Consider the following 15,230-nt stretch of genomic DNA (forward strand, 5'->3'; position numbering starts at 1 on the left):
GCGGGCTGTACGCGGCCGGGCCGCCCTCGGGCTTGCGCGGAGCTCGGCGGAGACCTCGGGGCCGGCGGGCTTTCATGGACAGGAGCTGCCCCTGCGGCGGCGCGGCGCTCGGCTTTCCCTCGGATCTCCGCTGCCCGGGCAGATGCATACAAATGCATTTGGGAGCCGAGAGCACAAGGCGAGGACGCATCTCTCCCGCGGCACAAACGTAAGCGGGAGCCGGCGAGACGGGGCGCACCGCTCCGCCACCCCGCCGCGGGGCCGGGCAGGGGATGGGGCTGCGGCTCGCTCACACCGCGGGCAGGGACGACGAGCCCGGCGGGCAGTGTCCCCATCTCTGCCTTCCGAGCGCCAGCCGTAACCCCGCGGGGCTCCCGGCGGAGCGGCGGGGTGCCGGCTGCTCGGACGGAGACCGCCTGTATCGCTGGCTGTTCCCGTCTCTCTCCTCCGCGACCCTGGTGTCGTTCTGGATGTGCTCTGTCCCGTCCAGCACCCTCGTGTCGTCCTACCCTCGCCCACACCGGGCAGCCTGGCTCTGGTGTCCCCTGACCCGGGAGCCCGTGCTCCCTGGTCCCCGAGGGGGAGAGAGCATCCCGGGGCCCAGCGTTCCGCAGTAACCTGGCAGCTCCTCCGCCCCTTTGGTACCTAGCTAGTAAAACGCGGCAAACAAGTAAACGCAAAAGCATGTAGAATTTAAGGTCAAGAGCTAAGGCTGCTCTCTTAGTACCAGAGATAGCCAGATGAGCTGTTCTGTATTTGCATGTTTTTGCAATTGGCAGAGGTATTTCTAGTGCCTCCTCACCTGTGATGCAAAGGTAGAGCTCTGCTCTCTACACTGTACCTAAAAGCAGCCTCGGTAAAATGACTGAATTTATAGTTGTAACGATATTAGAGAGGTTACTTGTATGTGTCTCTCTTTATAAACGGCTGACTTTGTTCTGACTGTGTCTTACGTTTACTGAGCCTTCTGAGCAGGACAGAAGAATTTGCTTAGTGTTGTAGGGAGGATTGTGCTGCTAAAGTGTGCCTGGTGTATAATCTGGGTGTGCTTGAATGCTTGTGAGCAGTTAAGGGGCTTCCTGAAGGTCGCCTTCCTAGGAGATCTGTTTTTAATGGCTGTGTCTTTGGGACTTCTTCAGAAATTGTCTGAGTGCAGTTTCAAAGAATGGTTTTATTCGAAATCTGTAAAGGATTATTGCTGATGGAGAAACATAAATTGCATTGCAGGAAAGAGGTACAGTAGCAGAGATGCAGTTTACTCTGTTCAAAATATGAGTTTACTAAGTTCAAAATATGAGATAGCTTCAGAATATATCTATATGCTTCTATATTTACTAATTTACTTCTATAGAGAGCAAGCAACCTGGTCACTTGCCTGTATAAAGAAACCAGAATTCCTCACAAAAGGATCAGGTTTCCTTAGCACATGTCAAACCAGTAAATCCCTTGCAACTTCAACCACCTTTTCCTTGAAACACCATTAGGTCAAGCATGTATAGGGGTGCGTCTGCAGGTTAAATAAATAAAACAGCTGCATGACTTCTAAATCTCTCACCCCATTTATTGACAGAATATTTAAAGTATGAGCAGCCTTGTGTCACCCTTGTTTCTTGCAAGCACTAAGTTGTAGTACATTTGAAGAACGATCTACAAAATATATAGAAACAAACTCTGTGAAAGAAGAGTATTTCACATGAGAAGGAATTCAAGTTATATACTTTTCCCTTCATACAGAAAAATATGGTGTATGCTATCTGGAGAAGAGAACTAGTGTAAGCAATCAGAGATTTACTCATAAAGCTGTTCTAAAATCACACCTTTTCATTTTTTTCCTTTCTTTTAGAAATACTAACAGAGTTGGCTGTTCTTCTGGATGTGGTAGTTTCTCATTTTAAGCCAGATGCAGTCCAAAGAATGGGCCACCAGGCAGGGAGTTTCCTCTCTCTTGCTCCCAGTCCTGTTGTAGAACTCCTCTTAGGGCAATGCTCCTCTACCTCTCACCTCAACTTGTATTTCTCCCATTTTCCATTCATTCAAATTGTGAAATTTGGCAAAGGATTCAGGAGCTTCCCCCCTTGATGGCTAATTGCATGGTGCCATCTGTGACCAAAGGGCATGTGAGTGTCACACCAGAGAGGTTTTGCAGGCTGTTATGTCCCCTCAGACTGTGTTGCTAGTAGGTCTTTTAAAATTTGGGAAGCAGCACTGGACCTGCTGGCTAATTTAATTATAGTAGCAAAGAAAGTTATATTTCTTTTTATATCTTGAAAGATAAATTTGAGAGTTGCAGGGCATCTTTGTCCACAAGGTGCTGTGACCTTTCCAAAGCCCTTCTCAAGCCTGATGGACCCAAACTGTGCCATTCTCCTCAGCAGTCCCCAGACAGGTGCAGTGAAGGAAGTGTGTGAGGCAGGTGCTGGTGTTTAAACCATCATCCCTGAGGAGTGTGGGACTGAGTGCACCTGTGGCAGTCACACTGCAGGCAGGTTCACTTGTCCTTCCTAGCAGCCAGCTGATGGTATTTCTTCCTTTAAACTTGAGATTTAGGAAACTAGGCTGGAATGAAGAGGATACTGCTGTGCACTGACCATACCTGCGTTCTGTATGCTGCTGGGTAGTCTTCAGAGGGTGGAATTTTTCATTGTAGCTTGCCACAACTTGTTTTGAAGCTTGTCAGTTTTCTCATCCATCCATCACCCCTAATGCAAAAAAAACCCATAGATAGTTGCTGTCCACTCTGTAGGAAGAGGTAAATGGCCATAAGATGTCAAAGATTATCAGGAAGATAAACTCAGTTTTTAGTGATACAATAGCTCAGTCTCATTTGGTAGTGCCTTCTTCCAAAATGATTCAATAGTGACCCTCAGGATATGCTTGCAAGTACAATAGAGCAAATGAAAAGGTAGGAGAAGGGGAGGAAGTTTAAGAGAGACCCCTTGGCTATGCCCCAAAGCCTAGGTATTGGAACAGCTTCAGGTGTGATGTTAAATGGGGAAAAAATAGCCAGCATTTGGGTCAGCTGAAGTCTTCCACGCCACATGATTCTGCATTTTTCTCTTGGTGTGTCCCAGCATCTCCAGGAGCTGTGGACTCAGCTGAGACAAGGAGCCAAGCTCCATGCAGCGATGGCAGATGATGGGTCAAGCCACATGCACATTATGCCTGGTGTACAGTGTGTCCCTGGAGCCTGGTGTCTCAGTGGCTGTGCTGGTGTGAGAGTGAACACTGAGAACTGACTTCTGCAAATGTACAGAGTGGTGATCTCAGCCAGGAGGGAGGGTTTGCATGGATTAGGTTGCACATGGTTTCATTGACAAAAAATTCTACTTGTGAAAAAAGATGGAAGGAAGTCTCACTTTTCTCACGCATTAGAGGACCCCCAGCCCTCTGGTTATCTCTGGTCCCTGTTTTTTCTCTTAGTTGATAACTCATCTGTTCTTGACATTAGCTTGAGAGCACTGCGTAAGCCAGACATTTGTCTTTACTTCTGACTAAATGTTTCTGTATATTCAGCTACATCTGTGTAATTTACAGCCCTGGGAACATGTTGTGATTTCTTGCTTTCCTACGATGTTTGCTGGGAAGTGACAGAGGCAGTTGTCACCTGACAGACACAGCTTTGTACCTGGCTGGTGTAGTAGAAGAGGCTGTTGTAATTATTAGAGGAGACATCTTTAAATTTTGGGCTCTGGGGTTCTTTGAGCATCCTTATTTTGTAGCTAGCTAAAATGTTTTATGTGATTTTTAATGGCAAATCCATTTTGCACCTTTGAAAATAATAAGGGTGAAATAAAGGGATTGTCCAGCATTTTAACTGATACAGTGCAATGCATGGACTTTGTTTCTGGCACAGCTGTCTCCTGTCACTGAGCTTCCCATTTGATCAAAAGATGACACATTGTGTGATGCAGAAACTTTGAACTTGAATTCTGGGCTTTAGAACCCTGAAAAATGAGCTGAGTGTACTGTAGTGGATGAGCTGTTTGGACAACAGTTGGTGTTAGGTCTTTTTTAGGAGTAGCAGAACTGCTCCAGTAGAAATTTCATGGCTGTAGCAGGAGAAAGCTTGAAGGGAGGAATAGCTAGGGATTGTAGTGGTGGTTAATTAAACAACATGCCCCTACAAGCATGTTGGGATGTGTGAGGCATAGTTTCCACCTTTCCCTCCCTCTGTGATCAGAGCTAAACCATTGATGCATATTTTTGAATATCCTATATGTTCTGTGTATTTTCTTCTGAAAGACATGATGTATCTCCCATTTTACAGTGGCAATGGTGACTACTGCACCTTATTGTTCCTTAAAGTAATAATTTGTTCTATTTGCCAAAATTTAAGCTCTCTCAATATACAAATCCACTTGATAAAGCCAGGCTATTGCTCTGTGGTTTTCATGTACTTGGATGTTTCTGAAATGTTTGAACTCCAAACCCTTTAAAGAATTAGTAAGACTTTTTACTAAATACCGTTCTGTGTGTATGCACATGTACTTACAGATCTTTTCTTTCTGTTTAAACCATATGTTCCTGTAAAGAGAGTGGTAGTGTTTTCTTCCTACCTTTTTTTTTTTTTTTTCATGTGAAAATCTGACTAATTAGCTGGCAAAATTAGGTGATCTGAAGTTATATATGTTTAGTTGCAACTGTGTTACTTCCAAATAGACTTGAATCTAGATACTCAAGTGCTCTCTGACCTGGTCCAGGAAACTTTTTTAGTCACTCTAGCATTCCATATTATGAAAAATCGCCGAGGTTACAAACATTAATGAGCAAGAGGCTTGAGTGTGAGTTGATTACTTAGTGTCAGAACTATATTTCTGATATTTTTAAAATATTTCTTCTTAGAACTGAGTAGATAGAGGTCACTATAATAGTTACAGGCATCTGTGCCTGGTTGTCCAACATTAACAGAAAATATATTTCTCACTTATTAGAAGATTCAGTCACTGATAAGAGAGTGATTAGATGTTAATCTGGCTAAAACAATAATTAAGAAACAGCAAACAATCTGTTCTTAATCACAGTAAAAATGTAGTCTGTACAACATTCAACACTTGTAAAGTGAATTTTGAGCGCATGATCTAGATAAATCTTATATATGTTTGTTGGAAAAACTGGAACACCAGTGTGCTATCAACATTATTTTCGTACTAAATCCAAAACACAACCGTCCACCAGCTACTAAGAAAATTATCTGGCTGGCTGAAACCAGGGCAGTGAGCCTGTGATAGCTATCAGTATTGCACTCTTCTGCCTGAGCATGGACTTATAAGCTGAAATGTGATTTTTTTTTTGTTTTGTTGGTTTGTTTTTACTTTGTGAAGAGCATGACTTGCTTGTAACATGATAAAATTTTATGATACAAGAACAAAAATTTGACAACATTTTCACTTATGGGAAGGTGATGTGATCTAGTGAGAAGACCAATAGGACATCAAAAGTATCTAAAGTATCTAATGATCTCTACAGGAATTAATTTGTCATTTATTTTATGGGTTTTTTATGGTAACATTTTTTTCTTTCCAGGAAGAAATTTACTGCATAGCAGCATTCATATTTGAAAGCTGCTGCAAGAAAATATAAAGCAGATGCAGTCATTTTATTAATAAAAACCAGTGTAAAATATATGTGCTCTGTCTAAGGGCATACACAACCTTGATCTTTGTGTGAAGCACCTTCTCAGTATCAGTGGAAAGTTGTACAGTGTGATGGCTTTGATTCAGAACTTGCTGAAGTCAGTGGTATTCTGCCATTTGGATCTTGAATCAGGTTTCTAATTCCTTGGAGTTCTGAAACTGTAGATGTTTTCTCACATGTTTTTTCCCTTTCTTTCCCTTTTAGGAAAGCTCTCCTTTTCATTGCAACATGTATAGCTGTGGGTGTTGCACAAGTATCCAAACAAGGTGAGAATGCTTTGTTCATAATAGGACATTTGTGTAATATGTTAGTAGATGAAAAGAGTAAATGGCTGTTGTTACTTGTGACCTTGGGTTCAGTTCATTAATTCATGTGACTTAAAGAAAATACCAATTACAGCATAATGAGAGCAAAAGTTTAAAGCACCAGTTTTGGAAAAGATGACCTTTCGAAAATTGCTCAGATTTTCTGTCTATGAAATTGCTTACATATTTAAGCAAGCTCTTCATAAAAAAGAAGCCTTGTACAGTGAAAAGGCTTTGATTGTGTCTTCTCTGCATGTGGGTGTCCTTGGGGGTGGCAAGCTATGACTGAGTTACCTTTCCACTTAAGGCAGGCAAAGCACGGCGCACAATACAGGCTGGCATCGCTAGAGCAAAATGTGAAATTTGGTATTCATTTGGCCTTGCATTCAGATGCAGATGTTGTGAGGAAAGAGGATTGTCTTGTTTTTAGTTTCTTTTTTAATCTGCCAGCTGTTATAACAGCACCAGATGTGCAGCTTGCTCTGGAGACTGTTGTGGGAATGATAGCATCCCGAAGTGGTGGAGGCCAATGTGCCATTTAGTCACTTATTTGCCATGAGAGTGGCAGCATCAGTTCTCCACCATGGCCCTCTGCTGTGCAGGTGAAGCATGAAGCAGGTCATCCTTGGCTGGTGAGTGTGTAACTGCAAATACTCATCTGAATGCAAACAGATGGGTTGCGTGGTTAAGGCAAGACTCATTCCTGATAATGTTTTGCTAGAGCCCTTTGGGATATCTCAGCAGCCTCCCACCATTATTCTCACCAATGCATTTTTCCTGCTTGTCATTCCCAGAGATTGGCAAAGCTTGGTTTTTCCTTCAGTTGTGGATTTTTTGTTTCGCCTTCCCCCCCGTTGCCTTTGTAGTTTTGCCCTCCAGTGTTGCCCATTGCTTGCCTGGTAAGATTGGTTGTTGATTTTTCACATCCAGCTCAATGGGGGCCATATGCTTTTGTGATGATGGGATTTTCCTGGATTTTTATAATAGCTGAGCCAAGTTCTCACTGGAGGAGGGGCAGCACTGTTAGATGCGTGTGGCCGCCCTGCTCCAGGCCTGCAGGGATGGAAAGGGAAGAGGCAGTTTTAGGGAGGCAGTTTACAGTTTCCTGGTGTAGCAGGAGCAGGTGGCGGATGCCAGAGACAGCTGTGGGGTGACAATTTGAGTGTCTTCATCCCTCCAGCCCACCCTCCTCCTCTGCAAAGAAATAAACCTTTTCTCTCACTTCTCATGTCCCTCAGTCTGGAAATTCCTTTTACTGGCCCTACAGGCAAGGACTGTGAAAGCTGCAGGGCTGGGGGTGAGCAACGCAGGGGAGTGGGTGGAGACTGAGTCTTACCTGCCTCTTGGCTGAGAATGCCTCCATGCACAGAGCTTTGCAGAAATGGGATAAAGTCTTCAGTCTCAACATGCTTATATTGAATTATTTTTTTATTTTGTTACCAGCAGATGAAGGAGTTTCCTTTTTTTTCTATTATTATTTTGTTGTTATTGTTATTACTGTTATTCAACAACATTTCTAGATAGCCATACGAGAAACCTTACTGAATGGAAACTCCTTTCCATCCTTGATGCACAAGTGCCATACATGACTTTATTTTCTTTAAATGCTTGCTTGGGATCAAAATGATGCGTTGAACCTTGATGCAACTTTCTTCCCATGAGTGAATTTGGTTCCTCTTGCACTTTATTTGGGCAGCGTGTAAACAAAGATGGAAAAAGCGGTTCAGAGAAGGAAACCTCCTCAGAAAAAACAGAGGGCATTTCAAGTATATCCTTCAGTTTCCGTATGTAAGCTGCAGAGCTGCGTTATTACATTTGTGGTGCTTAGTGTTTGTCCAGGAACAGGATTGCATGCCCATTAGGAACATGTTAACACCTTGGTTTTTAGACTTCCTTGGCAGTTGTGTTTTGAAAAAAGAATATTCTGCCAAACACAAAGATGCTAGCTAATTAATGTGCCTTCTCTCCTGAGCTGAGGAGACGACTTCTGCATGCTTTACCTGGGAAGACACATGTTGTTCAGTTTGGTATGCTGCTATAAACCGTGTTCAGTGAAGTATGTGTAAAGATACAGACTGAGACTTTAGGAATAATACTTTGAGTGCGGCTCAAGGACACACACTAATAATGTGTCTTTCCTATGCCAGTAATCTGATCTGGCATCCAGGAGAGCATTTGTTGCAGCCAGGTATCTCTACTGTACCCAGCTGCAGATGCATCATCACCTAGAAAATGGGCAAATCTGATGAAAAATTACTCATGGTTCTGGTGGAGCTGATTGATGAATGGCCCTTTTCTTTTCCCTTACCACACTGGCAAGGGAAAAGGAGAAATGTGTGTACTAAGATTGCTGAAACAGGGAAAGCATCTCAGAGATCCTGCCTTGAGAGTAGCCGTGAGTATGGAGCAACGTGGGAAATGAGCAAGAGGGACTGAATGGAGTCTGTGTGTGAAACAATCCTATAGTCAAATCCCTTCATCCCTCCCCAGTTCTTTTGTGGGGTTATTTTTGTGCCACACGAGGGTCAGAAGGCTTTTTGCCAAAGACGGTGTAAGGCTTTGCCTTACCTCATGATGCCGTAAGGTTGTGAATTTTTAAAGATCTCCTAAAGGTGGAAGGCAAGCACTTGACACCAAAAACCCAAAACAACCTTTCCTTCAAGAAGTTGAAGGGGGGACTAATGGGTTGAATAAGCAGTAAGTGAAGACAGATGTTTTGCAGACATGAGTAAACAAAGAAAACTGACAACTGATAGGTAAAGCAAATAGTGGTTGTCAAGCTGAGAGGAAGAATGAGAGGGTTGCCTGCTCCCAAAATCCAGTGTGCTGCCAAGAGCTTCTGAAAGCCTTAAAATAAAATAAATATGCATGTTGGACCAGAAGTGAAATGACTGGCCAAAAAAGTTTGGAACAGTCTTTTGGCTTGACAGTGGGTTAACATGCAGCAAGTCAGCAAGGAGTAATTCCTTTATATTTACTTATTTAATGTCATTTTTCACACAATATTTATTTGTGTTTGGCTCTCTCAAGACCTGTCATTGTTTGCAGAATAGAAAAAAAAAATCTTATTCCTCATCATGGTGATGATTTTCTTTAATAACATTTAAACTATGTGCTCTTTTCAAATCAGAACTGCCAAAAATGTGGCCATTTTGCTTGCAGGGTGCCTTTTATTAATGATAGGCTTGAATGTAATTTTTAGCTGACTATTTAAAACCAGTTTAAGATTTTTATTTTACACTTTAATTTATAATACTTTTGATCGATCACATGCATTACTATTTTAAAATAAAAATATGTAATTAAAAATTTTAAAAAATGCAACTGCTTGCCCAGTATTTCAGGTTAGGATGTGGTATTTAGACACAACCTTAGGTTAGACTAGCAGCTGTTCTCCTTGTGCAGTCAGCTGGCCCTGCCAGTGCACAGAAGTAGTGGAGCAGTGTATTCTGCCTTGGGGCCTCTTTGCATGCGTAAGACTGCGTTGCCCAGAACTCAGGACCTGTGTTTCTTCCCAGCTTCCCTGCACCAGGGCAGTGCAAGCACAGCTTTCTCCTGCAGAGCTGCAGGCAGACCAGGCAAAGAGCGGTGGTTCATTAGCGGAGGCACTGTGCTTCGGTGCTCTACTCCAACCTGACCTCTATTAGCAGCCTGACAGATAAAAATACAGCCATGGTGAATTAATTGCTCTGAGGCAAAACATCTTGAGAACTTGGCACACACAGGACTTTCTGCAGAAATACTCTTTCTCCATACCCCCGTCTGCCCTGGCCACTCGCCAGGATAGTCTTGGCTCGTCTGTGAATCTCAAACATGACTAGAAACACTACAAGGTGTGCAATGAATTTTCAAGATGTACAGTGTGTTCAGGTTGATGCGTTTGGTTCCAACTTATAAATCACTCTCAAGGAAATCTCAGGCACTTCTCATAATTTAGCACTGAAACTAAGCCAACATCTGTCTATTCTTAAAGTTTGCTATGAATACATTCAGTAAACAGAGAAAGGGAATCTGGGAAAGGTGATCTTTTTTCCACTTAAAGTGTAAATATCCATTTGTTTCAGTGGCTCTTTTCTTTTAATATTGCAGCAAATCCTTAACTTTTGTTCTTTAAATTTTTGTCGTGTCTTATGATAGTTTCATTTACTTAGTATAAGCATGTCCATAGCAAAAGTAGCCTCAGCAAAATGCTATAGAAAGTGCCTGTGTCTGCCCAGCCAGGCTTCTTTAACCAGTGCAACTATTAGATACTACAAGTAATTTTTAATATAGGTGTTTCTCTGAAGTTGTTCCAGTGAGAGGTGCAAACAGATGATATCGTACGCTGCTGTGCAATGTTTTTTATGAAAACTAGTCTTCAGCTTCCCCTTGTGAAAAAAAATCCTAAAATATAGGTTAGGAGGACCTTGAACTCATCTGGTCCTAACTTCTGCTGAGGTCAGAGTCAATGTGCTGAAGTCACTTCAGGTTATTGGGTTCTGTCCAACTGATCTTTGAAAATCTCCAAGAATTGAGATTATCCCATGTCTCTGCCCCCCGGTCCAGCACTTGACCACTTTTGTGATGGGAATGCTTTTTCTTTGTAGGGAACTGAAATTTCTTGTGTGGCAGCTTGTGACTGTTACTCCTCAGCTTTTCTCTGTTTTCCCTATGGCCTCAATTCAGACAAAGGACAATTTTATTTAGATTCCCCCAAACCTTCCTGTCTCTAAGCCAAGCAAATGTTGTTTCTTCAGCCTTTTCAGTATGTTTTAGCTCCTGATCTTCTTGTTCCATTACTGTTCATATTTCCGTGACTGCATTTTGTTTCAACATCTGCAATATTTCTGCACATTTCACAAACACTCAGGCAGGCAGTTTCAATCAATCTATCAATGCCATAAATGCTATCTTACTTTGAGGTCCTGGAGAAAGGCTGCTGGGGATGTGTGGTTTAGCTCCTACTCAAGCCTTTGTAGTGTTTCAGCTGCATCATAAGGGATGTAACAGTGTCTTTATATTCATTCTGAAGGAAGGTATCTGTGCCCACCAACTCCAGCTTGCCCAAATCTGATTTAGGCAATAAGAAATTAATTGGGTCACCTTCAACTGTTGACTTACCCAAAGGTATCTTTGATTTCTTATCTCAGAACAGATAGGATTTCAGTTTATCAGGATGATAGATAATTTGGTTTCTACCCATTTGGTGAAGTTATTTAGCGAGGTAAAAAATGGAGACACTGTATGGCCCAGACTAAGGAAAAGCTTAACATAGCTCACATTGAATGAGAAACTAGAGAATCCAACAGTGACTAAACCACTGCCCATTCTTCCCTGTAGGAAGATCTATCCAGATTTCTATAAGTCAAAGCCAAATCTATAGAATATCAATCAGTAGGACAGCTGGCTGCTCTGTCTCTTGCCGTGGAGTGCATTTTTTATTCAATGTCTTGTCATGGTAGCTGCAGCCTTGTGCACTTTAGGGGGAGGGATGAGCCAGAAGACAGGAGCACTACCCCTTGGGTCCTGACAATTCTCCTTTTTCCTTGCTCCTCACCACTTCCACTGCTCCAGAGTTCACCTTATCTGTGGCTCTAACAAGTAAACTGTGTGAAGGGAAAGGAGGCATTACTGTGCTATAAATAGCTTGTCCTTTCTTATAAACAAAGCAACCCTTCCCTCCAGTGCTTTGGTTTGAACTTTTTATAAAGAGCAACAGGATGGATCTATTGCAGAAGGTTTCTTGCAGAAAAGATTTTCTAAAAAAAAGAGTACTCCTGCTCAAAGAGTAGACAGGATTAGCTAAATAAATAAGGAACTAACCAAAGTGTATTCACTGATCACTGGAAAATTTGAAGAGAGCAAATGAGGATTTCTCACTTTCATAAGTGAATTTACCTACAATGGGCATTTTGTGGACCTTTCTGTGTGTTTGTTTAGTTTGGCTGGGCTTTTTTTAAGACGGAAATTTTGCTCTGGCTTTAATTATTTGTTCGATTTATGTGAAAGATCAATGCCTTTCAGGAGGGATTTGGTGGCCTTACTGGGTGAAGTGTATATGCTCTGAGAGGTACAGATTTGGTAAAATGTTGTGTGTACATTTGTTTATATGAATCTGAATGTATGAGCTTGTAAATTAAATCAGCCTTTATTTCTTTTCACAGCAATAGATGTTCTTCATCAACTAGGCCTTGTGAAAGACGTCCAAGAGCCTTCAGACACAGCAGTGCCCTCAACATCCTCTCTGTTACCTCAGGGTGTTCGTCTAACTGCTTCAGGAGTGGTGCTAAGCAGTGATGCACATATTGAGTCCCGCGTCCCTCAAGTCATCCCGTCAAATCTAGGGCATCAGTTCACCTTGTTGGTTGGGTTGTACTCTTACAGAGCCAGTGATGCTTTTCTTTTCAGTGTTAGGAACAAAAGCAGACTGCAGTTTGGTGTGCAGCTGCTACCGAGAAAGGTAGCGGTGTACACCGGCGGGAAGCAGCCCGTGTACTTTGATTATTGTGTTCATAATGAGCAGTGGCATTCATTTGCCATTGGCATTGGGGACAAGACTGTCTCACTGTTTGCTGAGTGTGGAAACAAGTACTACAGCAGTGAAGTACTTTCTGAAGTAGAGACATTTGACTCAGAGGGTGTATTTACCCTGGGAAGGATGAGCTCTCAGTCTGTCGGCTTTGAAGGAGTTATATGTCAGCTCGATATTATTCCCTCTGCAGAAGCCTCTGCAAACTACTGCAGGTATGTGAAGCAGCAGTGTCGCCAGGCTGAAACCTATCGATCCCTGCGTGGGGCTTCACTTCTGCCAGATGGGCTGGATGCTTTTTCAATGATCATTGATGAGGAAAACCAGGAAGATATATCAGCTTATAGATGGAAAGAAGTATCAAACATGCCTGTCACCAGTGTTGCTCAGATTCACTTTTTACCAGACCGTTTTGAGTTAAGAAATGCTTCTGTATGGGAGTTTGCAGAGACCAAACCTCTGTTGCTGGAAGCTTTGCCTCAAACAGAACTCCAGGAGAACATCGATCTGGCTCTTCAGCAGCAGGAGATGAGCAGAAAAAGAAACATCACTAAAACCCCTGCAGCATCATATCCAAATAGTTCAGCTAATACCACAAAAGATGCAGGCAGACATAGTGAGCCTTCTCTGATGTCCCCTGTAAAACAGAGTAAAACTAAAAGCAAGAGAATGGAAAAAGCAAAACAGCATTTGGTTGTACTAAACAAAAAGCAGCAAACTTTCAGCACAACCCCGTACAATTTGCCTGCTGAGCTCCCTCTGGATAATCAACTCCATCCGGGGCAGGAAGGTGCATTTGATGCTGATGAGACTTATCATACAGAAAACACTTATGCAAATGGTATTGATAATTATGCTTATGACTATGAAGATCTTGGCAAAATGTTTGAAAGGGGAAGTGTCAGAGGTCCAAAGGGGGAAACTGGACCTCCTGTAAGTTATCTTTATTACTCTTTTTACTATATTGAGGCAGCATACGTTTAACAGAGGCTTTGAAAGAAACCTTTCCAAGCATGCCAAAGCTGTGACTGTGGTTTCTCCCAGCTGTATTGTACCAATATTTGTCTGCCTTAAATGTGTCTTTTTCTCACATGTAATTTTAATGTAAGTGTCATATACTTTTATTTACTGGAAGAATATAAAGACATCCAAGACATTCACCTCTGGTGAAGTGGTAGGCAATCCAGACTTCTTTAAAATTTTGAATGCAGCTGGATATTTGTAAATACTAATTACAGAGACTGCTCACGTAATAAAATTGCAGGCTAATTCAATGTAGCTCACAAATAAGAGTGCTGGTCTTGGTTGAGCAATGCAGTCAAAATTTATAGTTGTAGAAATAGACCAGCTGCAGAATCTAGTCTGCAATCAATTCAAGGTTATGGGGTTAAGCAAACCTGGATAGAAAACGGTTTTTAGAACAGTCTTACAAGATTTTGAGTTATTTTTTCAGTTCACAGGGTAAGTGATTTTTGATACAACTGCAAATGCACAGTAGTGGTTGTAATAGAAACTCGTTAATCCTTTGTTATTGTGTGCACAAGGCTCATAAACTTTTTAGTACATAGAAGTGTGCCCATATATATGAAGCTACAGACCAGAAAGAACATCAGTTCATGCTTAGCCTGGGAAATATGATAGGTCATGCTTCGTGCTTGTGTGAGATTTTGGTTAAAATTTTTAAACCATATCATGAAGTAAACAATTTCACTTGCTTTTTTTGTTTGGTTGATTAGATTTTCCTTTTTTTGTGATTTTCTTTTTGTATGAAAAGAGATAGTTAGGTTTGAATTAGAGTAATCAAAGTAAGGGTGGGTGGATTTGGGTGTTCCTTTATTTGTTTTCTGTTGCAAAGGAAGCAGATAATGTTTTAAAAAAATTTAGAAGCCACATAAGGAAAAGTGTTCTCACTGCCCTCATTCAATAAACCAGCAACAAAGATCTTAATAAACCAGCAACAAAGATCTTAATACTCAGCAAGATTCTATTAAGAAAATGAGTGTATGGGATTTAGCTATTAATGTATTTTTAAGGAAATGTCTGAAAGAGGGAGAGAGAAGAACACAAATTACAAAAGAATGCACACTGGTTGCAACTATTTCACTTAACAAAAATGTTTTCTTCTGTAGTCCCAGGATAATTATCTAATCAAAAGGCATCACTTAACTTACATTTTGGGGGGAGTTTTTAAAAACATACTGCTTCAGCAGGGTGGGGTGGGAGCTCTCTGTGCCCTTTCAAGTGCATTTTTGAACCTGGACAAGAATGTCAGGTCAAGAGTTTTCCATGTATCTCCCTGTTATGTTTCTTGTGCTATTAAACATGGGGTCTTTCTCCTTCAGAAAAATGAGGATGTTAGTGAGCATTTGTGGAATCATAATGAATAGAGGATGTCCTATGCTAAAACCATGACATGTTATGGTTTGATCTAAAGACCAGGCTGTTACACAGATTTGTGTCCTTTAAATTGCACAGAGGGGAAAGTGCAGGTATGGGTTTCAGTGTGACTTAATGTAGCATGTAGGGACATGCAGATATTCCCAACTGCGTTTAAACTCCTATGTTTCTTGTGATTAATTGGAGAGGAAATAATTCATATTTTTAGTTCCTTAGAACAACAGTGTTTTTCCCATAACTGTGCATAAGTAATCTGTACTTTGGCCAAATTAATGTCATTAGCTTGACGATGCCTAAATTCCATAATCAGCACTGTCTTCTCTGCAGTGACATTACCTTTCTAAGAAAAAAAAGTATCACGCAAAACGGGAGGTTTTCAAAAATCC

The 15,230-nt window shown here is 41.7% G+C and overlaps 1 protein-coding gene across 1 annotated transcript in view; it reads left to right on the forward strand.

Moving 5' to 3' along the window:
- The first annotated feature begins 71 nt into the window (after positions 1-71).
- The window catches only part of COL24A1 (collagen type XXIV alpha 1 chain), a 118,401-nt gene continuing 103,242 nt past the window's right edge, over positions 72-15,230 (forward strand). Inside the window, exons 1-3 of the mRNA XM_041483470.1 lie at positions 72-208; positions 5,839-5,900; positions 12,083-13,380. Of these exons, the coding sequence (XP_041339404.1) occupies positions 75-208; positions 5,839-5,900; positions 12,083-13,380 (1,494 nt within the window). The 5' untranslated portion in view covers positions 72-74. The remainder of the gene's footprint in view (positions 209-5,838; positions 5,901-12,082; positions 13,381-15,230) is intronic.

The sequence above is a fragment of the Pyrgilauda ruficollis genome, unplaced genomic scaffold (assembly GCF_017590135.1).
Source record: "Pyrgilauda ruficollis isolate IOZ18807 unplaced genomic scaffold, ASM1759013v1 scaffold6, whole genome shotgun sequence".
Classification (NCBI taxonomy): Eukaryota; Metazoa; Chordata; class Aves; order Passeriformes; family Passeridae; genus Pyrgilauda; species Pyrgilauda ruficollis.